This window comes from Crocuta crocuta, unplaced genomic scaffold, assembly GCF_008692635.1.
Source record: "Crocuta crocuta isolate KB4526 unplaced genomic scaffold, BGI_CrCroc_1.0 scaffold142, whole genome shotgun sequence".
Taxonomy (NCBI): domain Eukaryota; kingdom Metazoa; phylum Chordata; class Mammalia; order Carnivora; family Hyaenidae; genus Crocuta; species Crocuta crocuta.
The window spans coordinates 624,624-652,261 of record NW_027528892.1 but is presented as its reverse complement, the minus strand read 5'-3'; the positions used below and the strand labels follow the sequence as shown (position 1 = coordinate 652,261).

The 27,638-nt window shown below is 59.5% G+C and overlaps 3 protein-coding genes across 7 annotated transcripts; 1 reads left to right on the top strand and 2 right to left on the bottom strand.

Annotated features, from left to right (window-relative positions):
• Nucleotides 1-3,369: 3,369 nt before the first annotated feature.
• PRPF31 (pre-mRNA processing factor 31) lies at nt 3,370-17,942 on the bottom strand. The gene is made up of 13 exons (XM_077757030.1): nt 17,840-17,942; nt 16,489-16,673; nt 16,326-16,386; nt 13,320-13,403; nt 12,590-12,687; nt 11,685-11,791; nt 10,525-10,694; nt 8,749-8,906; nt 7,427-7,516; nt 5,930-6,121; nt 5,045-5,173; nt 4,853-4,951; nt 3,370-3,760 (listed from the first exon to the last, which is right to left on the bottom strand). Exons 2-13 carry the CDS (start codon nt 16,663-16,665, stop codon nt 3,635-3,637), a joined length of 1,491 nt encoding a protein of 496 aa, XP_077613156.1. The 5' UTR covers nt 16,666-16,673; nt 17,840-17,942; the 3' UTR covers nt 3,370-3,634.
• A 21-nt stretch (nt 17,943-17,963) lies between these two features.
• TFPT (TCF3 fusion partner) lies at nt 17,964-25,262 on the top strand. 5 transcript variants are annotated; one of them, XR_013333384.1, is made up of 6 exons: nt 17,964-18,409; nt 18,806-19,068; nt 21,527-21,597; nt 21,896-22,330; nt 24,433-24,502; nt 24,592-24,605. XR_013333384.1 is itself a non-coding variant. In XM_077757061.1 (6 exons), the coding sequence occupies exons 1-6, from the start codon at nt 18,387-18,389 to the stop codon at nt 25,217-25,219; spliced, it is 762 nt and encodes a 253-aa protein (XP_077613187.1). In that variant the 5' UTR covers nt 17,982-18,386; the 3' UTR covers nt 25,220-25,262. The 5 variants fall into 5 exon arrangements, 2 of the variants coding, with proteins under 2 accessions (XP_077613187.1, XP_077613186.1); XM_077757061.1 differs by lacking the exon at nt 21,896-22,330 and adding an exon at nt 25,100-25,262 and having other exon boundaries at nt 17,982-18,409; nt 18,806-19,064; nt 24,592-24,810; XR_013333382.1 differs by lacking the exon at nt 17,964-18,409 and adding an exon at nt 18,428-18,540.
• A 50-nt stretch (nt 25,263-25,312) lies between these two features.
• On the bottom strand, nt 25,313-27,600 carry NDUFA3 (NADH:ubiquinone oxidoreductase subunit A3). The gene is made up of 4 exons (XM_077757076.1): nt 27,531-27,600; nt 27,234-27,308; nt 25,898-25,975; nt 25,313-25,465 (listed from the first exon to the last, which is right to left on the bottom strand). Exons 1-4 carry the CDS (start codon nt 27,538-27,540, stop codon nt 25,374-25,376), a joined length of 255 nt encoding a protein of 84 aa, XP_077613202.1. The 5' UTR covers nt 27,541-27,600; the 3' UTR covers nt 25,313-25,373.
• Between the last annotated feature and the right edge of the window lie 38 nt (nt 27,601-27,638).

The window sequence follows — 27,638 nt, the reverse complement described above, 5'->3', positions numbered from 1 at the left end:
GGGTCGGGGCCCCAGGGAGGCCGCGGCGTCTGCCGATGGCTCCGCGGAAGCTGACCGGGCCGGTCCAAGATGGCGGCGGCGGAGGAGGCCTCCCTCCTCTCTTCTCGTCTCTGGCGCCGACCCGCCTCCGAGCCCCGAATGGAGGCCTTTGATTGCCCCTGTGGCACGTCGCTCTTGCCCCTCGGACGCCTCCTATTGGCCCTTGGCAGGGATGCAGCCGGCCTCCTCTCGCCGATTGGGCAATCGCTCCAAGGCGCGGCGTTCGATTGGCCTCCCGCGCAGACTGCTAGGATTGGCTCTGGTTTTCCCCGCTCCTCCTCCTCCCCGCCTCAGGGCACAACACGCCAGCGCGAGGGCCCGTGCGTCAATCAAGAGGCCATTGCCGTGCTGATTGGATACACCCGCCCCCCTCTCCTCAACCAATTGGCCGCGGGGAGGGGCCAGGCTGATCAGGGGCGGGAAGTCGTCCGTCAAGTTTAGAGCCATTTTTAATTGGTTGTGAGGGGATATTCTGCCCCGAAGCCATTGGCTGGTTCCGGAAATGGGTGGGGAAAGCGGAGGAAGGCATGGAGCGTGGGCGTTAAAGGCCGAGCACCTAATGAGAGGCAGACAGGTACCTTCAAAGCGGGGGCCGATCTGGAGTCACCTGCCACTCAAAACAGCCACCGGGGAGGAGCTGGGCAAGAGGGCCCACCCCTTGCTCCTTGTTGGCCCTAGCCGTTGCCATTCGCCCCACCGCGTCCTGCAGCGCCGCGAGGGATTGGTACCCGCCCCTAAAAGCGTGTGAAACGGGGCGAAGCAGGCAGGCTAGGCTCCCGGGCGCATCCTTCCGCATCCCTTGTGCCCCAGATGCCTCATCTTCCTGCAAGTGCCTGTTTGGCATATCTCGAGTCTCCGTATGGTGGACGGAGGAAAGGAAGCAGTGGCCAGTGCCCCAAGTCACTGGCATCTCGCATACCCATGGCGGGGGCATGGCGCTTCTGTCCTGCCTCAGCCTGGTTACTGTGGGGCACTGTCCTCTGCAGCTCACTTCCTCGGTGTTACGGGGATGCTGCAGACTCGCTCCCTGCTCTGTGCTCCAGTGGGGAAGACTTGCCGACCTGCCTGCAGGATTCACTTTTGCACTTGTACCGTCGTTTCCATAATAATTCCAGTCTGCCTTTCCGGAGTTTGCATCCGCAGGAAGCACTGTGACTGTTTGCTGAATGAATACGTGAATGAACGCGACGGATGACGTGTGGTTAACGACTCGGTAGGCACTAGTGCCTGAGCCACCCATGAGGCATTTCCCCCGGGTCATACAGTCAATATATTAAAAAGAAACCCAAGGAAGATGCACTTGAGAGCCGCATCTGAATCGTCTGGCAAGGGAGGGGAAATGAGTGTAAAAATGCAGTGTTCGTAGGTCCACACGGACCTGAGTGAAGCCTAGAGAGCTGCACTTTCACACCCTTCCTTGGGTGATTCCCATGTTTACTGGGGTTTGAGAGTCATTCATCAAGAGTCTGGCTCTTCAAAGTGTGGTCCCTGGTTGGGGCAGGGCCTCTCAGAGGTCTTGGGAACAATTCGAAGATTGGCTAAAATGCAGATTCTGGTGCAGGAGTACCCAGATTCTGCTTTTTTTGACAAGTTTCCAGGTGATGCTGATGGTCCGCACTTGGCACTTTTGAGTAGCAAGGATTAGAATCGCCTGGTTGGTTTAGAGAAAAAGAAAAAATCCAGACACTCAGGGCTTACCTTAGATGAATGAAATCTGAATTTTCGAGGATATGAACCAGACTGTAATTTTTAAAATCTGCTTAGATGACTGGGGCGCCTGGGTGGCTCAGCTGGTTAAGCGTCTGACTTCGGCTCAGGTCATGATCTCACGATTCGTGGGTTCGAGCCCCGCATTGGGGTCTGTGCTGACAGTCGGCTCAGAGCCTGGAGCCTGTTTTGGATTCTATGTCTCCCTCTCTCTCTGACCCTCCTTGCTCATGCTGTGTCTCTCTCAGAAATAAAATATTTTTTTAAAAAATCGGCTTAGATGACTCCAACATGCAGCTACTCTGAGAAAAAGGTACTTTGACCAGCAGCATACACATCACCTGGGAACTCATTAGAAATGTACATTTTTTTGACCTCCTCCATAGACCTACTGGATCAGAAACTCTGGGCCCGGAAACCCTGGTTTCAACAAGCCACCCAGGTAATTGGGAAGCATGTTCAGCTCTGAGCATCTCTGTTCTGAGACTATGCAGGACTGCAGCACCTGGTGAGCCCGGTCCTTTCCTGACTCTGGCCACAGAGATGGAGGTTCTGAAGAGTGGTGGGCAGAGCGCCCTTCCTGGGCAGACCCAGCAGCAGAGATCAGCAAAAGGTGTCACTTTTAAACAGGGCTCATTTAAAGGCTCTGGGATAAACGTGGGGAAAGAGTTAAGAGGTAATTTGGCCACTGGAAGGAACCTCCCAGCTGGTGTAGACTCTGATGTGAGAGAGGAGGTTCAGAGAGCTGCTAAGGTCCACAGAGCGAGCCCTGAACTGACACACTTGGAACAAGTGTGCTGAGGGGCAGCCCACAGAGAACAGGGAGGAAGATCTCTCAGCTAGGACCCAGCTGGCTAGAGCCCCAGGGAGGACGTGAGAGCTGGAGGGTGGGAGACGGGCACAGGGCAGGCTGTGCACCCACCTCCTGGGTAACTAAGGGGGCACTGACCTCACAGGTGAGTGACCAGGACTCCGGTGCACTGGGAAGCCCAGCTCCAGAGCACAGCAAACAGGGCCCCCGGGTGGGCTCTTCCTTGAGCAGCTCTTGCAGGGTAGCTGCTGAGACTGCACCTCCGGCCGGCCTGTCCCCACCTGCCTACAGGCCACATGGCCGTCAGCCAAAGTGAAGGCGACCTTGGCTGAGCCCCGGTCCCACGACACCTGGGGGCCGGCAGGAGCTCTGATAGCTCTGCGTCCCTGCCAGCAAGGAGCCTGTGGGCTCGGCCCCACTGGGGCCTGGCTCTCGACTCTGCACACCGTACCCTGACGGGGAGCCCAGCACTGAGCGTGTCCTGGGCGTCCTTCATGTCCTCCCAAGGGTCCCGTGGCGGGGAGGCTCGCACACCTGAGGCCCCACAGCCACCCCAGCTGGGCTGTTTTCAGGGCTGGGGCTTTGGGCAGCCACATCACTTGGGTGTCAGAAAAACGGACGTTCTCCGAGTGGTGGTTCGGGGATGGAGAGCGCTCTGCTCTTCCTGGGATCCAGGGCAGGGAAGTGAAGGACCAGGGTGGGGCTCAGACACCAGCTGGATCGGGAGCCCCAGCTTTGTCCCCCAAGCCCCACAGCAGACTTCTCCAGTGGCGCAGGTGTTTGACAAATGATCACTCCCCAGGAACAGAAGCTGTTAATGATAATGTGCTTTTAATTGCACTTTGCCAAAAGTGATCTCCCTTCCTAGGTAAAAAAGATGAGGTGTGATGAAGACTGGCTCTAACCTCCAAAATGGGGAGGCCGTTTTGGTACTCAGGGGGCCAGGCCTCCTCCCGTGCCTCCTCGGACAGTTCTGGCACGGGGTTGCTGAGGGACCCTTCCAGCCAGATCCTGACCCCAGTCCCTTTGGAAGGGTAGGGCCCATAGCTTCAGGGGCAGCCACCTGGGTGCAGTCTCTCAGGTGGACATGATGCCGCTCTTCTCGCCCTTGACCTTGAGAAACTCGGCCATGCTGGAGAAATACTTCTGGTTGGCCTCAGCCACCTTCTTCTCGGCTGCTTGCGGGTTCACAATCTCCAGGCCCTGGGCAGGCGAGGGAGGTGACAATGGGGTGGGCAGCTGGGCCGGCCCCCAACAAGGCCCCCCGCCCAGTACGAGAATCATGAAATGTCAGGGAGCTGTTTCTCAATGGTCCTGGGGCTCCAGGGGGGAGATGAGGACAGTCTGCCAGTCACCAAACCGTCCCTGCCCCAAACTGAGGAGATTCTGACTCTGTGGGTCTGGGATGAGGAGACAGTGGGGAAGACCTGGGCACCTGAATATTTAACAAGTCCTCCAGGTGATTTTAAAAACACCAGTGTTTCAGAACAGCCGACCTAGTTTGGTTCCGGAGTAAGGAAACCGGGTCACAAAGCAAAGCGGCTCACCTGTGGCCTTGGTGCGACTTACACCAACCCCAGTAGTGACAGGGGCCTGCACTGGGGGCCCATGCTGGCTGGCACATGGTACCTTCCATGTGGTAATTATCACCTTCTCACTGAGGCCTCCCTGGGCAGCTCCCTTAACCCTCGCTCTGTGCACTTTCCAATAGGCTGTGTATCTCACCTGCCTGACCCGTCACCCCATAAGCTCCCAGGGGGCAAGGCTTACTGCATGGTGTTTGAGGTTTTACGCCTCCCCCCCCCCCCCCCCCCCCCCGGTGCCTGGCACTTAGGTGCTCAGCAGACCCTTGCTGACAGAGCCGTTGTTCTGCTCGATGCCGTGGGACACACCAGCCCTCTCTTGTGGGCGAGTACACCAAGGAAGGGCCGGCTGCAGCGGCTCCATTCTGTGCACTGGCGGTGCTGGGACCTCAACCTCCCGGCCAGCGAGGAGCCTGTCCCAACCACCCAGCACCTCAGGGAGGGGCCGAGCCCGCTCCAGGTCACAGGGTCGCCCATAGCCCGGCCCCAATTCCAAAGCCAGCCTGTGCTGCCAGGCAGGACTGTGTCCCTTCTGTCCCCACTAGCCTGAGAACCAGGAACTGGTCCGTGCCCTCCAGGGGCGTCGTGGATGCGCTATCCGCACCAGCCCCGTGAGGACCTCGGTCGTGCGCCCCCCTCACAGGTAAAGAGGCTGAAGCCCAGGGGTGCCGGGGAAGCTGGGAACAGAGCCCCTGACTGCGGTGCCCAGTACCTGGAGTGGGGTGAAGGCCACACTGGAGGCCGTCCCTGAGGAGCGGTCGCGGATGGTGGACTTCCCTCCATACACCACACTCTGCTTCTGCAGCGTCCGCTGTGGGAGGAGAGACAGGAGACATTTAGGCTTGACCTGGGCTCACCCGCCAGTGCCCCCTCAGCCCCGGGCCCACCCAGGCCTGGTCTGTACCTGCAGCGTCTTGGAGATCCGGGCTTTGGTGGCCTCGTTCACCTGCGTCTGCCGTACACGCCCGCTGCCCGATTTGCCCAGATGGCCCAGGCTGAAGCCCAAGTCCTCCTGGTAGGCATCTTCCTCGATCTGGTGGGAGGAGAAGGCGGCCTGCAGTTAGCCACCCTCCATCAGCTAGACACCCAGGTGTTCACCGATTCCGCTGCCTGCGGGGCCAAGATGACCCTGGAGACGGGCCGTGAGGCGTGAGCACATGCACGCACGGCCCCAACAACCGAAGCTGGGCTCTTGTGCACACACGTGCGCACAGCGCTAACAAGCGAAGCCGGGCTCATGCACACATGTGTGCACAGCGCCAACAAGCGAAAGGGCTCATGCACACGTGTGCACAGTGCCAACAAGAGAAGCCGGGCTCATGCACACGTGTGTGCACAGCGCCAACAAGCGAAGCTGGGCTCATGCACACGTGTGTGCACAGCGCCAACAAGAGAAGCCCGGCTCATGCACATGTGTGTGCACAGCGCCAACAAGAGAAGCCAGGCTCATGCACATGTGTGTGCACAGCGCCAACAACCGAAGCCGGGCTCGTGCACGATGCCAGCCACCTCCCAGATGAAAGACGTGCGCTAGTTTCTGCGGACTGGCAGGCCGAGGCTCAGATGAGACCGTGGAGAGAAAGCCAGGGAAGCGCCTGTATGGAAGGGCGGGGGGCAGGGGGGCAGGGTTGCAAACAATACTGCGTAGGGGTGCATGGATGTGGGAGAGAGAAGTTCCCCAGCACAAAGGAGAAATGTGGCAAAGGGCGGAAGGGCAGTGCTTGTGACAAAAAGGACCCCTGAGGCCCTGCAGCGGGAAAGGGTGGGGTGTCCAGGTTTGGAATAGGACCTCTCCAAAGCTCATGCGGTTNGAGCCCCTACCCTTCCCAGCCTGGCTGGCCCTCGGGGCCCACCTGCGGCCACCTCGCTTCTTGCGCTGCCCATCCAGGGGCGCAGGCAGCGGCTTCACCTGCTTCACAGGGGGCGGCTCCTGCCACTTGTCAAACTTCCGCTCAATCTCGTCCTTCAGTTCATAGCCCACCTGCGGAGGACGTGAGGGGCCCGTTAGGGCCTGGGGGGCCCGTCTGCTCTCAGGCCCAGACCCCTCCCTGCACCACACACACACAACTGTCTCCTCGACAGGGTGAAGGCAGCCCCGCAAATACAGCACAGCCAACCCCAGGTCCGAGCCTCCTCCCCAGCCTTCACCCCCAGCCTCTGCCAAGTGGGGTCACCTGGGAGCCTCACCTGTGCTTTCTCTCCCACCAAGCTCTTCCCTCAGAAAGACTCCCAAATGCCAACCCCCTCCCAGCACCTCTGCTGCAGTGGAAGCGTCTGCAGGACGCGCCCGCCCCACCTCCAGCCTGGGGCCCGCACACTGGCCACTCCCTCCCCCCAGGACTCCGCCCCCAGGCACTCACGTGAACTGCTTGCTAACTTCACCCGGGTGTACGGTGTACGCTCGTTACTACACCCTCACCTCTTCAGAGAAGCCCCTGTCCACCTCCCCCACCAGCCCGGCACCCTTTGATCCTTAGTTCAGCAGCGACTCAGCGCCGCTGGACACACCACGGACATCCCTGGTCTCCTCGCCTTGCCCCCACCCAGAACGTGAATGCAGGCACACAGACAGGGCTTCGGTCTGAGCACCTCACTGCTGTACCCCCAGCATCTCGACCAGTGGTCGAGAGGAGAGAGGGAGGTGGGAGGAGGAAGACCAAACGCCTGAACGCTGCCAGGCTGGGAGCCTGGATGTCAGGGCACAAGACACAAAACGCATCCACTTTCATGGAGCTAGTCTGCCAAGGAAGACACAGGTGAGCTGAATGGCGGTCTAGGGGATGAAGACCGTGGTGCAGCAGGCAAACTGCCCCACCAGGGTGTCATGGCCGTCTCCGGTCCTTACGGACGCAGCGCCTGGCACGACACGAGAAATGCTGTAGGTGTGATCAGCTTAAAGATCTGAAGAGGGAGAGTATCCCAGATGGTCAGAGTGGGCCCCACATCATCACCAGGTCCTTAAAAGAGTCAGAGGAGGACACACGGAGACAGGCCCTGGGTCAGGGAGACCTGGAAGACTAGGCTGCCAGCAGTGTGCACGGAGGAAGGGCCGTGAGCCGCAGGCGCCTCCAGAAGCTGGAGAAGGCAGGGGATGGATCCTCCCGGAGAACCTCCAGAGGGACCGCCGTGCCAGCACCCGGACTTCAGCGCGGCCAGACCCTGCATGGACTTCTGACCCGCGGGGCTGGACGCTAAGACACGACACACGCACCTCTGCACACTTAGAACAGCGCTCTGCGTGGGGGGGTCCTGGTGGGGACTCCCCCAGGACACGCTACAGACCCACCTTCCCTTCTGTGCTCTCGTGGAAGCTGTCCACGCGGGCCGCCAGCGTGCACTTGGCGGCCACCAGCCGGGCTGCTTTCCGCCGGAGATCCTGGAGCAGCAGCGAAGGGGGCCGAGTTAGTGAAGAGGATTCGTTTGAGACCCCTGAGCATTTCGGAAGCCCCAGCCACCAGGGTCACCCTCTACCCGCTGCATTTCACCCTCCTGCTATTACTGTAAAAACGTAATGACTTGTTACGGCAACAAAACATCATTGTTGCTGATTTCTGACACGCCTTTTAACAACTTGAGCCCCTTGGCGCAGACATTTGTATTACTGCAGTGGAAGACTGTCACGTACTAAAAAGTAAGTGGTCACAACAGAAAACGTTTGTCTGTGCATCAGGAAATTGTGTCCTGTGCCACGAAAAGAAGGTGGCCCATGATGTGAGATGCACGTAGACGGTACACGTAAACCCACAGTCACGTCTCCATCAATACGGATAATAAAGTTAGCAGTGGCTATGTGTGGGGAGAAACAGCCTTAGCCTAAGAGTTCCGGCCTGGCCCTCAGCTCTGGGGCAGTCACCTTTGTTGGCCTGGGGACCCTGGACGAGGCAGAGACCAACAATGTGTTTCAGGGGGGTGTTTGGGTTACGGGGTTTCAGTCAACCTGGAACCCAGATGAGCCAGTGGGGCTACCCAATCAAGTCTACACAACTGAACCCCAGAGAAGACTCCCAACGTGAAGGCTCAGTGGGGCTTCCCTGGAGGCAAGTCCCCTGCACGCCATCATACGTGTAGGTCAGGAGTGACACGGGCAACGGGGAGAGGTCTGGAAGTGCAGTGGCTGCCCCTTCTGGCTCTGACCCCACACCTTTCGTGACGACAGACCACAACTCAAGTGCGTCAGCTCAGCGAGTCTGCGCCTCCCTCTAGTGGGTCACTAAAGCTGAGGGTGGTCTGGGGAACCCTGTACCTCGCAAGCTAACGCTTACATCACTTGTTATGTGCAAGCATGACCTGAAGGTGTTTCCCGTGCAGAAGTCCTAATCACAACCCTGGGAAGTAGGTTCTATTCCCCCCATTTTACAGACAGGGAGACTGAGGTACAGAGATCACATCTCTTGCCCGACTGTGAATCCCAAGCCCAGTGCATGTGCTCCAGGGTTCTTGTTACACTCCGTGAGACCCTGTCGTCCGAGCTCCTGACCACTGTCCTTGGCCGTGACCGTGGGAACCAGAGAGCAGAGGAGCAAGTTGCTGAGGTTCATAATGCCCCCCAGACAAGGCGGCTCCTGCCACTGCAGAAGGTTCCCCAGGGGCGTGTGCCGGGGGGCTCACCGGTGGCAGAGACTGCACGATGTCACTGTGGTAGATGTAGCCGGTGTGGGGCAGCACCGAGGTGGATGAGAAGCCAGACAGCGTTTTGCGCTGTGCCCCGAGCAGCATGATGTTGCAGGCGGGCATCTTGGAGAGGTTGGTCAGGCCCCCAGCCACCCCTGCGGCAGGACACGGGGAAGGGGGTCAAGAGAAACACGGGGTGTTTGTCCAGGGGCTCAGAGAGATGAAACCATCTGCCTAAGGGTGCACGAGGCGGCGGCCCAGCAGGAGCACCGGAGTCTACAGAGCTGCACGGCCCCTGCTGTGTCAGAACAGCGGCCTCCACGCTGGGGACACTCTGATGACGGAGCCTGGTGTCAATCACCCCTGGGTTCCCGTGGGCCTGACTACAGGCCCCGCCCAGGGGAGGAGCCGTGGCAGATAAAAGTGTGTGCCTCTCGCTGGGGACTGCTGTGCGCCAGGCCCCGTGCTGGGCGTCTGTAAGATTAGGGAACCTGAGCAAGCATGAGGCTCCAGCACAGTCAGGTAATCCTCCAGCGAGCAGAGTGGCCCCCCCAGCAGAGGCTGACGTCACAGCCCGGGGGCCTGCATGCCGCCTTACAGCACCACAGGGCCTTTGCAGACTCAAGGACGACTCCATATAAACACAGAGGTCCTCATGAGCCCAGGGATGAGGCAGAGTCACCGGGTGTGAGACAGGAGACTCTAAGGTGGGGAAGACCCAGAGCCAGGGTGCAGGCTGCTTCTGGAGGCCGGGAAAGGCCAGGAAGTGGACTCCCACCTAGAACCTCCCTAGAGGAACACAGGAGCGGCCGACACCGATTTTAGCCTGGCAGTCATGGGACAGTAGCAAACCCCAGATCACCACTGGGGAAACCGAGGCACACCAAGTCACCCGCCTGAAGACGGGAGGTCAGTGAGAGGGGGCGGTAGGGTCCACACTTGAGTTAACCTTGCCCTGAAACCACTGCAGTCCGGCACACACCTGCCGCCCCAGGCTCTGCTGCGAGCTGAACTGTGTCTCCCCACACTCCTACGCTGAAGCCCCAACCCCGACCACCTCAGAATGTGGTATGTTTGGAGATGGGACTGCTTGGAGAGATCCTTGTCACTGACCTCTCACCTTCGGGTGGGTGACAAAGACCCAGCCTGTGGACATGCCGCTCCTGGCCTCCGGGACCCCGTAACAGGGACCCAGCCTGCTCCTGGCCTCCAGGACCCTGTGACAGGGATCCAGCCGGCTCCCGGCCTCCGGGACCCCGTGACGATGAACCTCAGTTTAGGGCCCCCACTGCCAGCTGCCCCACCTATGGTGCTTTGTCACGGCAGTTGAGCGGCCCAGCGCAGCTGCTCTACCCAGTCCCCGAAGAGCCCCTCAGGTGAAGGGGTTAAGAGCCCGAGGAAGACCTTTCTTCAGCCCCAACACGTTGTCTGCCGTCCCATCTCGCGGGGGAAACCGTGGCCCTGACGGCTCATGCTGCCTGTGTGTGGGAAGCCAGGAGCTGCTGGGATGTGCAGGCCAAGCAGCGCCAGCCTTGCTGGCAGCCACACCACCCCCTCCTCCTGTCCAGGCTAGCCCTGCTCAGGGCCCGCATCCTTTCTGCGGGTCTGTGGACCGAGCAGGCCAGCCGGCCTCTGTGATCTCCAGGAGCGATGAAAGGGCACAGGGGCCCTGGGCCGGATGCCCCGTGTCGTACACGAGGGAGGCGGCTTCCCTTCCCCGCGATCGCACTGTCCCAGGGTGGCCCCTGCCCCCACTCCGTGCCAGGACCTCACCCATGATCTTCGCGGCCGTGGACGCCCCAATGATGAGGGAGAGGTTGGGCGCGATGAAGGACATCCGAGACTCCACGTACTCGTAGATGCGGTGCTTGGAGGCGTTCAGCTCCAGTGCCATGTCACAGGCTTCCTCCAGCCGCTCCAGCTCCTCCTCCGACAGCTGCTGCCTGCGGCGCATCCAGACTCAGGGGTGCGGCCGGCAGGGACCCAGCCCCTCCCAGGCACCCTACCTGCTGGCCGGGTGTGCACGCGTGAATGCACGTGTACGCACAGATGTGCACGTGTAGGCACAGCATATATGCGCGCACGCACACGTGCGGTCTCAGGGCAATCGTAAGTCCTATCAGCCTGGAAACGAGGGCTGCTGGGAGCCACAGGTTTTCGGTCAGCACCCCCTTGCCCGCCTGGGCCAGGCCCTTCCCCGTGTGCCCCACAGGCCCCTCCTCCTCCTCCAGCTCTCAGCCTTGCCGACCACCACGGCCCCTGCCCCGCTGCTTCCCTCAGGCACCGTCACCGGCTGCGATTCACGGAGCCTCCCGTCCACCTCTGGCACCAGACGGCGGCCCCCGAGGGGACCCCACCCTGGATTCTCAGCAGCGTGTCCAGCACGGCCCTGGCACGTGGAAGGTGCCGGGCAAGTACTCGCTGAGGGAGACCACGAAGGTGGGCTGTCACCACTGTTTCTTTACAGAGGGGACCCGAGGCCAGGATGGCGAAGGGGACTGGCCGGAAGCCACGGAGCTGGGAACTGGTAACCAAAGCCAACCACATCCCTGCCCCCCTCGGTTGCCCCATCATGCTTACGGTGCACAGATGAGGGACCGTGGAGCCCCCTAGGCCCCTGCAACCAAAGTCCAGTGGGCTGACGCCCAAGGCTTCTCTTAGACACGGCACGGCCGCCACAGGGGCAGGAGGGCACCAAGGGCCGCACACCAAGTCCCCGTCTTCACGACACCTTCATCCCCGCAAGAGGGGTGTGCCTGGGACAAACACTCAGAACCGGGCGGCCCTCTGCCTCAGCACCCACGACCCCGGGCCCCACACTCACTACACACACGTGGGACAGAACACCCGTCCCGGCGGGACCCCGAGGTCTTCCTCTGCCGTGAGATGGGTCTGCGGGGGCCCTAGCCGCTCCGCCCGCCCCGCGCACGCACCCCTGAGTGGTGGAGGCCGTGACGCTGACGACCATGATGGTGGCGTTGGTCAGGATCTGCTGCAGGTTCTCGTTGTTCTTGCACTTGTCCAGGCTGTTGCCCAGCTCCTGGGGTGGGGGTGGGGGGTGGGGGGGGCACAGAGACTCAGGCCGGCCCGGGAACCTCTCCTGCTCCTGCGCCACCCGTCCCTTCCAGGGACGCTGGAAAGGCGGGGCTCTGTACACGGCGTGCCCCGCACCAGGTCCAAGAGCTTCCCCGCTCAGAGCATCAGCACCGCACCGCTGGTCCAGGGCCGGCCGCGGCAGGCCGGCCACCCGGGGGGTCCTGCTGCCCCTCAACGCGATGCGCAAACACAACCACGCTGCTTCCCCGCACGGAGGGCCCCCATCCTCGTCACCCAGACTCGCCAGGAGCCTCCCCGCCCGTGACCGGGCCTTCCCCTGCGCCCGACCCTCCTGGGGAGGTCAGGTGGGATGTGGCCTCATCACCTGTCTCCCCGCTGCCGACCACCTCGGAGTCCTGGCACTCCTAAGTTCCCCCAAATCTCCGCACGGCTGCCCCCGCATCAACTGTCAGATCGCCAAACACCACCCGCCCCAAGCACGGCCGGAGAAGCGCTGGCCAGCCGGCACGGGGCACCCCCATCTCCCTCCCCGCTTCCTCGGCCACAACCAGCCCCCCGGCCCTTCCTGAGTGGCCCAGCCAGGGAAGGAGCGGGCCTGGAGGTGGGGGAGAGCAGCCTTGAGGACATTCTTTGCAGGCCCCGTCCCTTTCTTGCTGGGGAGCCTGGGGCAGCTGAACCACCAGGATCTCCAGGCCTCAAGAGAACAGGGAGGGCAGCCTTTCCCCTCAGACCTGGGGGTCGGAAGGCAGCTCTTCCTGAGTCCCCACTTCTGTGCACTCACCTTGACCGTGCGGATGTAATCCAGTGCGTTGGGGACCAGGGACTCCAGTTCGGGGAATCGCTTTGAGTACTTATCCCGGATGAACTTGTGGATGATGTCTGAGGTGGACAGACAGGCGAGGTGTCTGATGAGGGGCAGGGGGACCCCAGCGGCTGTCCCCAACATCCAGTCCCCCCAACATCCAGTCCCCTCTTCCCTTAGTGATTGAACCCCGGAATTTAGCAGGGCTCACAGACACCCAGCAAAAACACGGTTTCCCTGCTGCTCACACTGCCGCACGCGGCCACGTGAGTTAGTTCTGGTTTACGAGATGCGATCTGAAATGACACGTGCAATTTACAGGCCACCCCGTAAACAACTGTGCCCTCCTCTTCCTTCCTCTTTTGCTGGTGGGGATGTGGAGGTGACGGCTGGAGGTGGGAAGTCACTTGGACCCTGGCACAGGTACAGATCTACAGGACAGAAAAAGCCTGACCCCAGATGCCACTACTCTAGGTCTGGGCTCCTCGCCCAGACTCTCACATCACAGAAAAATACACTTCATTCTTACACAAACTGCTCTGCTGCAGCAGCTAAACCTGGCCTTGAACTAACATGGAGAGTCTGAGAGCAAGATCTCGGGGAGGGCCAGTGGGGAAGGCGACCCGGATCCTGCCTCTGCCCTCCTTGGGGACGGGAGGGGCTGTGAGGGACACCAGGCAGGGCTCTGCTCGCCCTTCACAGCACTCACTCAGTTCGTTCTCGATCTCCACGGTCAGGTTGTTAGCGTCCACAATGACCCGGTATTCAGGGGCGGCCTCGACTGGTCCCATCACTGTGAGGGGGAAAAACAGCCTGGGGTTATGTGCGTGGCTGGAGGGGCTGAGGAGTAGGCATGGGGTGGGTGTGTCTGCACACCTCCCATCTCTCCCCCTCGTCTGCCCTCCAGGCGTCACGACCCCGTCCTGCCCTGGAACTAAACCCTCTGGCGGCTCCCACACCCCTGCTCCCCACACCACTGCCGTCTGAGGCTCCCAAGAGACAGGAAGCCCTGGGAGAACAAGAACTGTGTTTCCCAGGAAGCTCCCTGCCCCCCTCGTGCCCAGCACAGCGCCTGGCACACTGGCGTCGCTCCTGGGGTACCCGCTGGCCTCTGCACTGTTCCTGTCCCACCCTCTCATGGCACCCCATCTTATCACATTCCACCCGTGAGGCCTGACTCTGGTGCCCAAGCACCACGGGCAGCTCCGCCCTCCTCTGGGCCTCTGCATATGCTGTTCCCTCTCCCTGGTACGTCCCTTCCTCAATGTTTTCAAAACGTTCCTCTCCAGGTTTAAACAACAATCACAGCGACGACAGCGACGGTATCACCACAGCCCAGGCACAGCGGCTGACGCACACAGGACTTACCGTGTGTCTGCCACCAGCCCAAGTGCCTTACAAGCGTTAACCTCTCCTACCCACAGCCAGCGGGGGTATGGGCATCAAATTAGACCAATGTTGCACAGAAAGAAATGGAGGGACACGGCCTGATGTCACAGAGCCAGCAGAAGGCAGAGCAGAGATCCGGCCCCCGAGTCCGCATTCTTAACCCTGATGGCTCAAGTGTCTCTATGTCCCTAGGACTCCGAAGGCACCTCGGAATCCTGCTCTGCTCCAACGCCCCCCTTCCTGCCACATCCATCAGACACAACCACCTCCCAGTGCTGAGATGTCTCGTGCCCACCTCCCCCACCAGACACTCAGTGAGATCAGGTCTGATGGAACCCCGAGCCCAACCCAACCCATCACTTTCACTGCTCCCACAGCTTGTCGGATAGAGAAGCTCCCCAGCCTGGCGTTCAAAACCCTGCAGGATCTGGCACTTTCTTCTGCCGCCATTGCCCCTGTAGATAAGCGAGGCTCTGCACACACAGCTCTTTCCCGGGAACGCAGCCGCAGCTGCCGTTCTCCGTCTGGTGTGTGTATGCACGCTTCAAAGTCTGTTTCAAAGGAGGGGGTCAGCCGCCCTCCGGCAGCTCCAGTGTCCAGAGCCCCCTCCGTTCCCGCAGGCACTGCCCACTGACAGCTGCCTGGACCTGGCCTATGAGCTCGGCCAGACCCCTAGCATTCTGAGAGCAGAGAGCTGGCCCGATTCCCCGCGGTGCCAGGAGCCTACAGGGGCCTGTCGTGAAGCACCCTGGAAGACTTTAAAGGAAAGAAGCAAAGGACGGGTCTGACCACACCGCTGCTGTGCCCAACAGTCTCCTGTGGCCACTTCAGCAGTAAGTTCCATCCCACCTTGGCAAGAAGCCTGTGTGGCAACGTGAGCAGCCTCTAGAGCTGAGCTGAGCACTCAAGAGACAAGCCAGGTCCCGGAAGCTGGTGTTCTGATAATTGCACATTATCAGAGTTACTTTGTAGTAACCAGATGATACCAGCTTTCTGTACACGGTAGCAGTAATTTTCTTTTTTTTTTTTAACGTCATATTTATTTCTGATAGAGAGAGACAGACAGACAGACAGACAGCGTGAGCAGGGAAGGGTCAGAGAAAGAGGGAGACACAGAATCCAAAGTAGGCTCCAGGCTCTGAGCTAGCTGTCAGCACAGAGCCCAACGCAGGGCTCGAACCCAGAACCGTGAGATCATGACCTGAGCTGAAGTCGGACGCTTAACCGACTGAGCCACCCAGATGCCCCAATCCTTCCTAAGTAAACTAAAGGACAAAAGCACCCTGGTTTAGAGAAAAACATGAAGTATATAACGAAATGAGTAGTTTATAATGTGGCAAAACCCCTAACGGGACACGGGAATCACTGACACTTGCAAAGCCTCGAGGGGAGTCCTTCAGCAGTAAGTACTCACTAGGCCCAGAATAATAACTTAAAAAGTGTCAGCTCCATGAGGCGCCTGGGTGGCTCTGTCAGTTAAGCGCCAGACTTTGGCTCAGTTCATGATCTCATGGTTCTTGAGTTCAAGCCCGGTGTCCAGCTCTGTGCTGACAGCTCAGAGGCTGGAGCCTGCTTTGGATTCCCTGTCTCCCTCTCTCTGCTCTTCTCCTGCTTGCGTGCTCACTCTCTCACAAATAGATATTTAAAAAGTTTCAGAAAGAAGTACCAACTTCATAATGCAATGTGTTCTCAGGGGAGAAGGAAACTGGATTGGGTGTAAAAGAAAAAGAAGGGGGCGCCTGGGTGGTTTGGTCGGTTAAGTATCTGACTCCTGATTTTGGCTCAGGTCACAATCTCCCAGTTTTGTGAGACTGAGCACCTTGTCGGGCTCTGTGTTGAGAGTGTGGAGCCTGCTTGGGATTCTCTCTCTCCCTCTCACTGCCCCTCCCCCTCTTGTGTGCCCGTGCTCGCGCTCTCTCTCTCTCTCAAAAATAAATGAGTAAATAGGGGCGCCTGGGTGGCTCGGTCGGTTAAGCGGCCAACTTCAGCTCAGGTCATGATCTCACAGTTCGTGGGTTCGGGCCCTGCATCGGGCTCTGTGCTGGCAACTAGCTCAGAGCCTGGAGCCTGCTTCAGATTCTGTGTTTCCCTCTCTCTCTGACCCTCCCCTGCTCATACTGTCTTTATCTCTCTCTCAAATATTTAAATAAATAAATAAATAAATATTAAAAAAAAAAAAAAGAAAGAAAAGAAAAGAGGGCTCTCAAAAAGGCTGAGAAGGAAACAGACCTAACTTGCAGAGCTACAAGCAACAAAAGAGCCAAGGAACTGGGCAGGGCGGGTCAACACCTGGGGCGGGGGCAGGTGAGTGGGAGGGGGAAGGTACCTTCCGAGGCCTTGGCTTGCTTGCTGATGTACTCCTCAATCTTCATCATGATCTCAGCAAACTGTTCAGGGGAGACAGGAGAGTGGGAACTTGGGACTCTTCAGGAAGAAGAGTTACTGCACACGTCAGCCCTGCGGGGAGCTCCTGTCTACAGCCCGCTCACCATCTTGCTGTCCCACAGCTTGGCGATGCTCTTGACCGAATCCCCGGAAAGATCCAGCTGTGTCTCCTCCTGCACATCCTCGATTGCTGGCTCCTCTTCTTCCTCCCCATAGCTTCCTCCTTCCTCCTCTTCTGCAGCCTCCTCAAGGTCAGCCAGGAGCTCATCTGCCAGAGACATGCCGAGACCTATGGGAAGGGAGAACAGGGTTCCCCCTTCATTAACGAGAGGGGCTTCTCCCCAAAAAGGCCCTGGTCCTTCTTGGATCAACCCCATGAGCAAGCAGTCTCCATAAGGACAAGTTTTTCATCTGCTTTCTTAGTCACGTCCTAACTGTGCCTGGCACGTAACAAGTGCTCAATAAATACCCACTGAATCAGTCCATGAACAAACCTCCCCAAACTAGGTGGTCTCCGGTCACAGCTCCCACCATCTACCCCTCTCACACTCTACGTCATCGGGCAAGACACAGAGCGCCCCCCGCATGCCACCACCTAACACTTAAAATTTTTCAAATCTTCTCCTTGAGGAGATTGAACGTCTCCTAGGCTTCTTTTTTTCTATAAAAGAGACTCCTCCCCAAAACTGTAGGGCCCCATAAGAGTGACAGATACCCTAAAATATATATCTCCCCAGCCATCAGGGCAACGAGTTGGGGCCTAAAATGTCTAGAGCCCCCACGCTGGTCTCCTCTGGCCATGAGCAGCCTCCTCACCTACTCCAAGCCCTGAGCAAAATTAGTATACTCTTTGAGTCCCAGGAGGTGAAAACGAATGGTAAACACTACTCAACAAAGTACAATCCCTACTGCCTTTTTTTTTTCTTTTAAACAAAACCTCTTCTCCTTCCCGCTTTTCTCCTTTCTATAAAACAACCCCCCTTCCTCATATCCTTCCCTTCTATACCGTGGTCCCCGGAAGGAAGAATAAAAACACAGGCCGAGTGGGTGACGTGTTGGGCGGAGCACGCTGGGGGCTGGGCCCCGGGGGCCTCACGGCCCACGTAAACGCGCAGCTGCAGACGCGCCTGGCCAAGCGGCCAAGCATGTTGCCAGGTGCTCTCTCTTTTTCCAAGAAAAGAGACTCAGAACTTTGTCGCAGAACCTCTCAGTCTCAAAGTTTCTACGCGATTATTTAAGTGAATAACTTAAAACTGTAACCCCCCGAGACTCCCGCCGCACAGGCCAAACCCCACACATCACAGGACAGATTCGGCCCCTGAGGCGGCAGCTGGAGACACGCCTCGGAGGCCCGGTTGCGCGTACGAGACCCTCCGGCCTCCCTGCGCACGCCCGCCCCCGCACCGGACCCAGGAACCCGGCCGCCCGCCCCGCCTGCGCCCGCGACACACGCACCTCTTCCCGCCCGGCACGACGGTTTCTGGGAAAGTCGCTTCCAAACAGCGGTCGACGCTCACCGATGACGTCTCAGCTTCGCGCCGTCGTCGCGGCAGAACTGCGCTCTGATTGGCTCACGCCCCGGGCCGCCTTTGGAACAACAACTTTATTAGTTCCTGCCGCTAGGCGGAGACGCAGTAGGTCCGAGAGGAGACGGGATCTGTCGGGTTTGCGGCCTGCCGAGGACTGGGGCTGCTGACCAGAGAATCGCGTAGCCGGACCGGAAGGCGCCGAGACAAGAACAAAGACGAGAGCAACTCGCACGGCTGGCGGGGGAAGGAGACGAGAAAGCAAGGCCTTTGAGCCGGGACTCGGGGTGGAGGTGGAGGGGGTGGGGAGAGAAGCCGGAAACAGGGAACTACGACTCCCAGAAGGCGTAGCGGCCAAGTCTCGGATGCCGTGGCCGTGAAGCCTGATGGGACAGGTAGTTTTGCGAACGACTTAATCTAGCGATAAGCGAGGTTGGCAGTTCTGAGACCCGCAGCGTCCGGAGCGGGAGAGAGACATGGAACTGGAACAGAGAGAGGGGTGAGTGGCTTTGCAGAAAACTACGCCTCCCAAGAGACATTGCGGCTGCAGCACGTGCAGCCGTCTGCGCTTTCAGCTGAGGGCGGATGGGGATTGTATTTCATGCAACTGCTTTTGCTGAGCGCTCTCAGGTGACCGGGGTCTTTGCTGGGCCATCCGCGAGGAGAAAGCTGTGGTCTAGAGTGCTGGATCCTAGGACGAGGGGTCGGGAGTCTGGGTTCCTGGATCTGGGGACGAGGGGCTGAGGGGATTGAACTCCTTCGGATCCTCGGGGAGCAAGAGTCTGGAGGTCTGGATCCTGGGGCGACGGGTTGGGGCGCGGACTCTCGTGGGATCCCCGCATCTGAGGGAGGAGGGGCCGGGAGTTCAGCGTCCCTGAGCCCCCTGACCTTGCAGGACCATGGCAGCCGTGGGCTTCGAGGAGTTCTCGGCGCCGCCGGGCTCGGAGTTGGCGCTGCCTCCGCTGTTCGGTGGTCACATCTTGGAAAGCGAGCTGGAGACAGAAGTGGAGTTCGTGTCTGGGGGTCTGGGCGGCTCTGGACTCCGGGAGCGAGATGAAGAGGAGGAGGCCGCCCGGGGCCAGCGGCGGCGCCAGCGGGAACTAAATCGAAGGAAGTACCAGGCGCTAGGTCGGCGCTGCCGGGAGATCGAGCAGGTAGGTGAGTGCGGATTCCCCGGTGTGGGGGCCCCCGGCCTAAATTACCACCCCTTCCCCCTCTCTGCTCACGTGCCAGCTTTCCTCACCTAGCTGAGTGAACCTTTCATTCACATGGTTCGTTTACTCTGCGTCTGTTATATGTCGGGCACGTGCAAGGCACGCTGGTGTGCACCACCAGTGACTCTGACCACCCAGACCAGCTCACTGAGGTTTTTCCTACGTGCCTCTGGTGTTCCCCTCTGATCAGGCTTTTCCAAGTCTCCCTTACCCCTTGCATCAGGCTCTCACACCCTGTCCGTCCTGCCCCTTGAATCACCCTTGGATCCTTCTGCTCTCCATCCCCATGGCTCCTGCCCCAGATGCAGATTCTATAGCTGCATCAGAGCATCAGCTTCCTTGGTGAGAAGGAGGAGCACACCTTTGACAGGGACCAGATCTGGAGAGGCTAAGTATACCAGGGCACGAAGTTTGGGTTTTGTTTTGTTTTGAAGAGAGGGGGAGCTCCTGAAAGTTTTCAAACAGGGGAGGGACGGGGTCAGGTCAGGATGTTTGAGAGACTGAGCGGGGTTGTATTAGTGCCTCGGGCCTGCTGTAACCAAGGACTGCAGACTGTGTGCTAAGGAAGAGCAGTGCACCGTCACAGGTAGTTCTGGAGGCTGGAAGGGCAAGATCAGGACGTCAGCAGGCTTGCTTGCTGGCAGTCCCTGCGTTCCCTGACTGGCAGATCTCTGCCTTCATGTGGCATTCTCCCTGTGCGTGCCTCTCTGTGCCCCCAACTTCCTCTGTTTGGAAGGACATGGTCGTGTTGGATTAGGGCCCACTTACTGACTTCATTTGACTCGATCATCTCTGTGAAGACAAACGTGCAGTGAAGCTCACGTTCTGCGGTACTGGGAGAGTTAGGAGTCCACACCACGCGACCCCTCCCGGTGGTGATGGGAGGGATGGAAGAGCGGTGGCTGGTGGAGCGGTCCGGGCAGGACGGGATGAGGCCCGAGCTGGGGCGGGGTTCAGGAGACAGCAGATGGAGACCGGGAGTGCATCAGGCTGCCTGGAGCAGGACCTCGGCTCGCCTGGGGCTGCCTGGGTGTTTGCTCTGACAGGAGGTGCTGGAGGACCTTAGAGTGAGTGGGAGGGAGCAGTGGCAGTGCGTGGGGCAGTCAGCTCCGTGGACTAAAACGTCCTCCCCTGAAGCTGCGTACGCCCATCGGCAGCTAGGGTGTGTGCAGGACACGATGTGCCATTTGGTTTTACGGATGTGTATGTGCGTAGGTGTAAACTAGACGGTGTGGGGACAGATCGGATGTAAAGGACACGAACCAGACACCGCATGGCTTCAGCTAGACCGCCGTTGCCCCCACGCTGTCCTTCGGCCCCCCTGACCCCCCCCCTCCTCGACCACGGCTCTCCTGCTCTTCTCCCTGGGGCTCCCCCCAGGGCTTCCACAGTAGCAACAGCGCAGTAACATTCATCCTGGGCGTCCTGTGTTCACAGGGCTGTTCGGTCAGCACGCGGGTAGTGCCGTCAGAGGGGCCGCTGTCATAGGGGAGACCCGCTGTTCAGGGCTCCCTGCTGCCTCTACCCCCTCCACGCCCCACCCCTGCACTCCCTCAGCTGGCAGTGGGGACCCAGCCCTGTTTAACACATGGGTGCTGGGGTCCGAAGGGACTCAGTCATTTGCTCAAATGGAGCTGGTATGTGCTCCTAGCCCCCTCGCCCCCTTAAGTGGTGGTGGTATTCCTGGTTTTTACAAATGCAAAAACCTGAGGCTCAGAGAGGTTCTAAGTAACTTCCCCAAGGTCAGCCGGCAAAGTGGCAGGCGGGGGTCGGAACCCAGGTCTTCTGACCCAGGGGGCAGTACCTGCTCATCTGCGTCTTGGCCCACACCTGTCTCCGTCTTGGCCCACACCTGTCTCCGGCGGCCCTAAAGTAGGCACCTCCTGCCTAATCCCCAGCAAGCCGCCCGTTCGGTGTCACGTGACACGCTACACTACAGGAAGTACTGTGCTAAGTTACACTTTGCAAGTATGTGTGGAGCACCCCCTCTGCCAGGCTCTGCTCGAGGCACGGGGCACACGCACGAGTCCCTGTCCACCAACTACGTCCCGGTGGGGGAGTCAGGCAGTGAGCAGGAGAACTGGGTGGGCGAGAAGGCAGTGGACTGCCAAAAGGAAGGAAACCCACGGGGAGGAGGGGCTGGGCGCCCAGGTTGGCGGGGGGATGGGGCGTGTTACAGTGTAGCGGGAGGTCTGGGTGGACTCCCGGACTGGCAGCATGGAACTCAGACTCGAGGGAGCTGTGCAGGCGTGTGGTGCAGCCCCCAGGACAGGAGGAGGCCCTCGGGCGTGGAGCGGATGGAATCGAAGAGCAAGAGAGGCCGCGGGGCAGCGTGGCCGCTCCCTGGGTGTGGACTGAGCAAGGGGAGTCCGGTGACGCGTGCGCGCTGCTGCCCCCTGCAGGTGAACGAGCGGGTCCTGAACAGGCTGCACCAGGTGCAGAGGATAACGCGGAGGCTGCAGCAGGAGCGGAGGTAACTAACCCCTTGCGTGTCGGCCAGGCCCCCGCCCCCCCTCCCTGCTCCGCGCTGCTGCTTCCAGCACCTCTCATGCTCGCTGCCCCCTCCCCGTCTGCCCAGTGCTCCTGGGGCCACTTGCCGGGGCTGGGAGTGGAGTTGGCCTCCGGAGGAGAGGCTGGGCGAGGGAGCAGCACGGCGTGAAGCCACAGACTTGGTGTCAGGCAGTGCCGCTGTGGGTCCCGGCTCAGCTGAGCAGCCACAGGTGGTGACTCCACCTGAGACTTTGTTAAAGTTGAAATTTAACATTTGTCAGGATACACTTCAGTTCACTGAAATGAAGGAGAAAGTTCACGACATCAGAGTCTGTTCCTGGGTCGCTGTCACCGCATGCGCGGTGCTCCCCAACAGCGGCAGGCGGGCATGGCGCAGGCGCTGGAAGGTTCCGGCACACTTCCCCAACGCTCGCAGCACCGTGGTTCGAGGGCCACCTAGACACTGCCAACCCCGGATCCCGTCTGCAGCTCTGGACAGTGTCCGCCTGCTGGACAGTGACTTCTGGTCACCTCACAGGCATCCAGAACCAGCCCTGATCTCGCCCCCCCATCCCTGTCTGCTCACATCAGAGAACGAACCCTCTAGCTGCTGCTTTGTCACCCGTCGTCTGCTGCACCCTCAAAACAGACCCAGGACGCCAGCGCCCCGGGCCCAGGGACACGGCCCTTGTCCGATTCCTGCCACCCGCTCCTAGGTCCTGTCCCAACACCCTGGGTGAACCTCTTTTCCTGTTTGTCCCCTTAGCCAAAATCCTCTTCACAGTCAGAACCAAAGAGCTAATGGAAGCGAGGGGTGGCCCGCATGGCTGAAACATCACGGCTGGGAAAGTACCGGTAGCTGCTAAACTCCCCTTAACAGGAGCAGTCAGGACAGTTCACCGTGCGAACCGCTTATCTGGGGCTCGGCCCTGTGGTTCTCACAGTGCGGTCCCTGGACCAGCAGCGGGGGAACTTGATTCTGGCTCAGGTCACGATCCCAGAGTCATGGGATCAAGCCCCTGCATCAGGCTCTGCGCCGACAGTGCGGAGCCTGATTGGGATTCTCTCCCGCTCTCTCTGCCCCTCCCCTGTGCGTGCACACACTCTCTCTGTCACAAAAAAAGACGCCACTGTGTAAAAGTGGTAAGGCAGTTCCCCCAAATTTAAGAACAGAATTCCCACGTGATCTAGCAATTCCACTTCTAGGCGTGCCCCCGAAAGAGTTGAAAGCAGGTCACTGGCAGATGGGCGCACGCTCAGGACCCTAACAGTATTCGCTGGAATAAGCGTGGGAGGCCCCAGGCATGCGGGGGGTATGGGTGAGCACATGAACAAAATGTGGTCAGTCTCCACGTGAGAGTGGGATTCAGTCTTAAAAAGGAAGCAAATCCCGCCATAGGCCATCCCGGGCACGACACTCTACTTAGGGAAGCAAGACCTTCAGCGCAGGACAAGCTACTGCATGATCCCACTGCACGAGGCACCCGTCAGGGTCACAGGGGCAGAAAGGAGAATGGTGGCTGCCAGCCGCAGGGGACGGGGAGTTGTTTCATGGGGCAGAAAGAAGAGAGTCCTGGAGTCAGATGGCGGTGATGGTCACACAGGGGTGTGAATGTACTTAATGCCATGAAGCCGCACACTTAACAGCAGTTACGTTGACAGATTATATGTTATGAATGTCTTACTACAATTCTTAAAAATGTAACTTTTTTTAAAACTGGGGGGGAAAAAAAAGATGAAACGTAAGACGGACCAAGTCACTTCTCTGAACAAAACGAAACCCTGCAGAGGGTGCCAGCTGAGTCCCACCCTCCCCACCCCTGCCGCACTCACACTCGCTGTACTCGCTGTGCCTTCCGCCAGAAAGGCTTTCCTGCCACCTGCCACTCCCTCCCCTCCTCCACCAGGGCCCCACCTTCCTTTTGAGGTTTCAAACCCTCTTCCAAGTATCCAGTGTTCCCCTTTCTGCTTTCAAGCTTATTCTTTCTTTTAGAATGAGCACGTGCACACTGGCTGGGGAGGGGAGGGGAGAGGAGAGGAAGAGAGTCCCATGCAGGCTCTGCACTGTCAGCACACGGAGCCTGACGCAGGGCTCGATCCCATGACTCTGAGATCATGACCCAAACTGAAATCAGAGTCGGTCGCTTAGCTGACTGGGCCACCCAGGCGCCCTGCAGCTTGCGCTGTTCTGTGGATTGGCTGATGGTCCCCCTGCAAAACTGAGCTCAGTGTGCATGGGGATGTTGTTTGATTCCCCGGTGTGTCCTGGGCCCTGAGACGGTGCAGAGCCGGTGTGGACACACACTTGTGAAGAGACTGCGTGATACACCCTCGGCCCAGGCGCTGGCCCCCAGGTAGCATTCAGAGCTTAGGCAAACAAACAAGAACCCAAAACCGGGAAAGCGGAGACGGGAAGCGGAGAAGGCAGCATGAGCGGGACGGCCCTGCGCCTGTCTTTGTCTAGCCCTTCAGTCCTGATAAAGAACACAGCTGCCACCGGAACGTTCCCTGAGCCCGCACATGCTGAGCACTAGGAGATGCCCCTGTCTAGCTGCAGTGTCACCCTCACGGCCACCCACCCACTCAGGGTTGTCATGTCCTGTTGACAGAGCAGGAAGCAGGTGCGGAGAGGTCACCTCGTGCGGCCCAGGGTCCTACTGTCTGGGCAGGCACTAGGCACTCAGGTCTCAGATTTGGGAGCTCCAAACCTTCTGAGTCGAGGGCCACCTGGCTTCGGAGTTGGGCTCGGCTGTCGGGTGCCCCTTTCCCAGCCACTGGACGCTGACGCTGTGCCCCTGGCGGCCTCTCTCCGGAGCAGGTTCCTCATGAGAGTGCTGGATGCGTACGGCGATGACTACCGCGCCAGCCAGCTCACCATCGTGCTGGAGGTGAGCGCGGCCTCCGGGCGGGCGGGGGGGGCAGGGGGGGACCAGGCGCGGGCACGCAGCCTTCACCTGCAGCCCCTTCCCCCCACCAGGACGAGGGCAGCCAGGGCACGGATGCTCCCACCCCCGGCAACGCCGAGAACGAGCCCCCAGAGAAGGAGGGGCTGTCCCCACCCCGAAGGACACCTGCACCCCTGGAACCCAGCAGCCCGACCCCTGGTGAGGGGCCCAGTGGGCGCAAGAGGCGGCGAGCACCCCGGGATGGACGCCGAGCGGGAGCTGCGCTCACTCCAGAGCTGGCGCCAGTGCAGGTGGGACCAGGGCTCCGGGGTTTGTGACCGCAGCCCACGCAGCCTCAGGGCTGGGGCAGCTGCAGGGGCAGGATGGCCAGGGAAGGAGAAAGAGCTGGAAAAACCCAGGGGGGAGGACTCTGGTGGAAAANTGTGGAGAAGGTTGGGAGAGGAGAAGGGAAGGTCACAGAACTAGGGTGGAAGGGAAGGCAGGGGGTGTCGGGGTTCTCTCTGAGGTGCCAGATCGGTGATGCCAGCGGCCTTTCTCTAGGTCCCAGGCCTGCTCATGCCTGCCCCTTCTCTCCCCCAGATTAAGGTCGAGGAAGACTTTGGCTTCGAAGCGGATGAGGCACTGGACTCCAGCTGGGTTTCTCGGGGGCCAGACAAACTGCTGCCCTACCCCACCCTAGCCAGCCCCCCCTTTGACTGACCCCCCCAACCCTCAATAAACTGACCGACAGACTTGCCTTGGCCACCGTCTACTGTTTCCACCTCTGATCACACACAAGGTCCGATTCTGGGGTCGCTTTTCACATTTTATTGGCCACAGGGGAGGGTGCCTCCTCCGCATCACCCGGAGGTGCTCACAGTTTCTTCAGCCACTCCAAGCTTGGACCCTCAGGGTCCTGGGGGTGGCTGGGCACGTCGGACATGTTCCCATCATCTCGGAGGGGCACTGTGGGGCAGGAGGGTGGCCCACTGAGACCAGCAAGATCTCGGGAGGCCCACAGAGAAAGCCAGATTATACTCGGAGAGGGAAATGGGACCCCAGGGGAGGAGGGGGTGCAGAGAGAAGCAGGCAGAGACCCAGAGGATGGGAGAGCAGAGAGAGACAAACAGAGGGCAGACAACCCGAATGACAAAAATCCAGAAAGCAGCAGAGAAGGTAACTGGGAGAAATACAAATCTGGAATCACAGAAACTCAGAAATGAAAACAGACCAGAAATAAGTTTTAACGGCATGTGGATTACATCTCAAAAACAGTCCAGCCTGCACTGCAGAATGTGTCCCTGCTGAGGAAAGATCCACCCATACTTACTCCTCCCCCAGCAAAGGGAGGTGGATCCCCACCCCCACCACTTCTGGGCAGCCCGCCTTCCCGCTCACCTGGATAGGTGTAGGGCGTGACCTGGTTGATCATGGTGGCGTATTTGGTGAAGGGGCTGATGGTGGGCAGAATTACAGCTGTGGAGACACAGGAGTGAGGCTTAGGGGAAGGTGGCTCTTGGGTGGGGAGGGCATGGGGTGGTCGGGGGCAGAAGCTGAATCTTGGCAAAGTAGGAGTCGAACGCATGAGAGGGGGCAGGGAGGTCCTGGCCCCTCCAGGAGCCCCGTGGCACTCTGGGATCCCCATTTATCAGCAGGAAGGCGGGGGGAAGAAATGGGGGTGGTCATCGAATGAGTGCAGGAGTATAGAGGTGGTCATGAAGCACAGGGTGGCGGGGGACGGGAGTGTTTTGGGAATGTTCCAGAGAAATCATGAACTTTAACAAAATGAGGGAAATGGGGGATGTCACTGAGAAAGGATTAGTTTCAGAGAAATTACAGTTCACCTAGGGGGGAAGCCAGGAGTCCCCAGAGCTGGGGAAGGGGGTATAAAACAATGTTCTAGGCCAGCACTCTTCACTACAAATACAGGAGCCACATCTTTAATTTCACACCTTCTAAGAGCCACTTTGGAAATAAAGTTAAAGGATACAAATTAATTTAAAAAGTTATTTAACCTGGTACATCGCAAGCATCAACTAAGCATATAGTCAACATGCAAAAAGCTGAAGATATTTTAGGTACTTGTCCTATACCTTCCAATCCGGTGTGTACTTGCCACAAGCGTAAAGTGCTCCATCTCAGGTGCTCAGTGGTCAGTGTGGCCCGTGGCTGCAGTACTGGACAGGGGCTCTAGAACCTTACCCAGTGTGTGGCCCACAGACCACCCGTGCTGACAAGGTCTGGGACCCTGACAAAAACGCTGCATCCCAGACCTAACCAATGACAGCCTGTCAGTGACGCCCAAAGCACGTTAAAGGATGAGCAGCCTTGTTCTAGAACAGGTTGTCATTGAGGGCAGCCCGTTAGCGTTTGCACAGGATAGATTCCCCAGCCCCACCTCCACCCACCTCCACTGAATCTGATGGGTGGCGACGGTGGAAAGTGGGTAGGGTTCGGACATTTATTTTTACCGCTCCGGTGTTTTTAATGCATACCCATGTCCCTCTTGGATAGCTGTGTACGGGTGGGAAGAAGTCATAATATTGGGGAGGGGGGTAGGCAAGGGGTCGGCGCGGGGGCGCTGACACACCAGCGGAGCAACAGAACCTTGAGGGTGGCGACGGGACCTCGGAGCTCCAGGACGGACGCAGGTGGGGGGCGATGGGACCTTTGGGGAAGGTGGGGGTGGGGGTAAGGTTGGGACGCCGGCCGGGGGCGATGCACGCTCACGCACCGAGGCCCCCGATGGTGAAGGACGCGACCAGCACCGGCTCCTTGGCCCAGACATCCTTGAGGAAGGCGGTGAGTCCTGGAAAGGGGGGCGAGGAGGGTCACCCCTGCAGGAGATGCCCCAGATGACCTCTAACCTCCGCGCGCCACCCCCACCCTGAAGGAGCCCCATCGTGATCTCGGCGTCCCCCGCTAACCCAGACCCCTCCGTCTCCACGGGGGCTCGGCCCTGCCCTAGCCCCGCCACTGCTCTGGGCTCCCGGAACCACCGGGCCCGCGCGCCAGCGGCCCCGTCACTTACTCCCGGCCATCTTGGTGTCTGCGGCGGCGGCAGCGGCTGCGGCAAGAGCGCGGAGCACTCTGGGAGTTGTGGTCCCTGCCCCGGGGGCTTCGCTGAGCCAGCGCGTGC

What these genes read in the sequence shown, in the direction of transcription:
- TFPT (XM_077757060.1), top strand. Translation starts at nt 18,512, where the DNA reads ATGCAACTGCTTTTGCTGAGCGCTCTCAG. An exon ending in AGGCTGCAGCAGGAGCGGAG is followed by an intron (nt 21,598 to 24,432) that starts GTAACTAACCCC and finishes TCTCCGGAGCAG; the next exon opens with GTTCCTCATGAGAGTGCTGG. An exon ending in CAGAGCTGGCGCCAGTGCAG is followed by an intron (nt 24,811 to 25,099) that starts GTGGGACCAGGG and finishes TCTCTCCCCCAG; the next exon opens with ATTAAGGTCGAGGAAGACTT.
- NDUFA3 (XM_077757076.1), bottom strand. An exon ending in CTTCACCATCGGGGGCCTCG is followed by an intron (nt 25,976 to 27,233) that starts GTGCGTGAGCGT and finishes GTGTCTCCACAG; the next exon opens with CTGTAATTCTGCCCACCATC. An exon ending in CACGCCCTACACCTATCCAG is followed by an intron (nt 25,466 to 25,897) that starts GTGAGCGGGAAG and finishes CCTGCCCCACAG; the next exon opens with TGCCCCTCCGAGATGATGGG.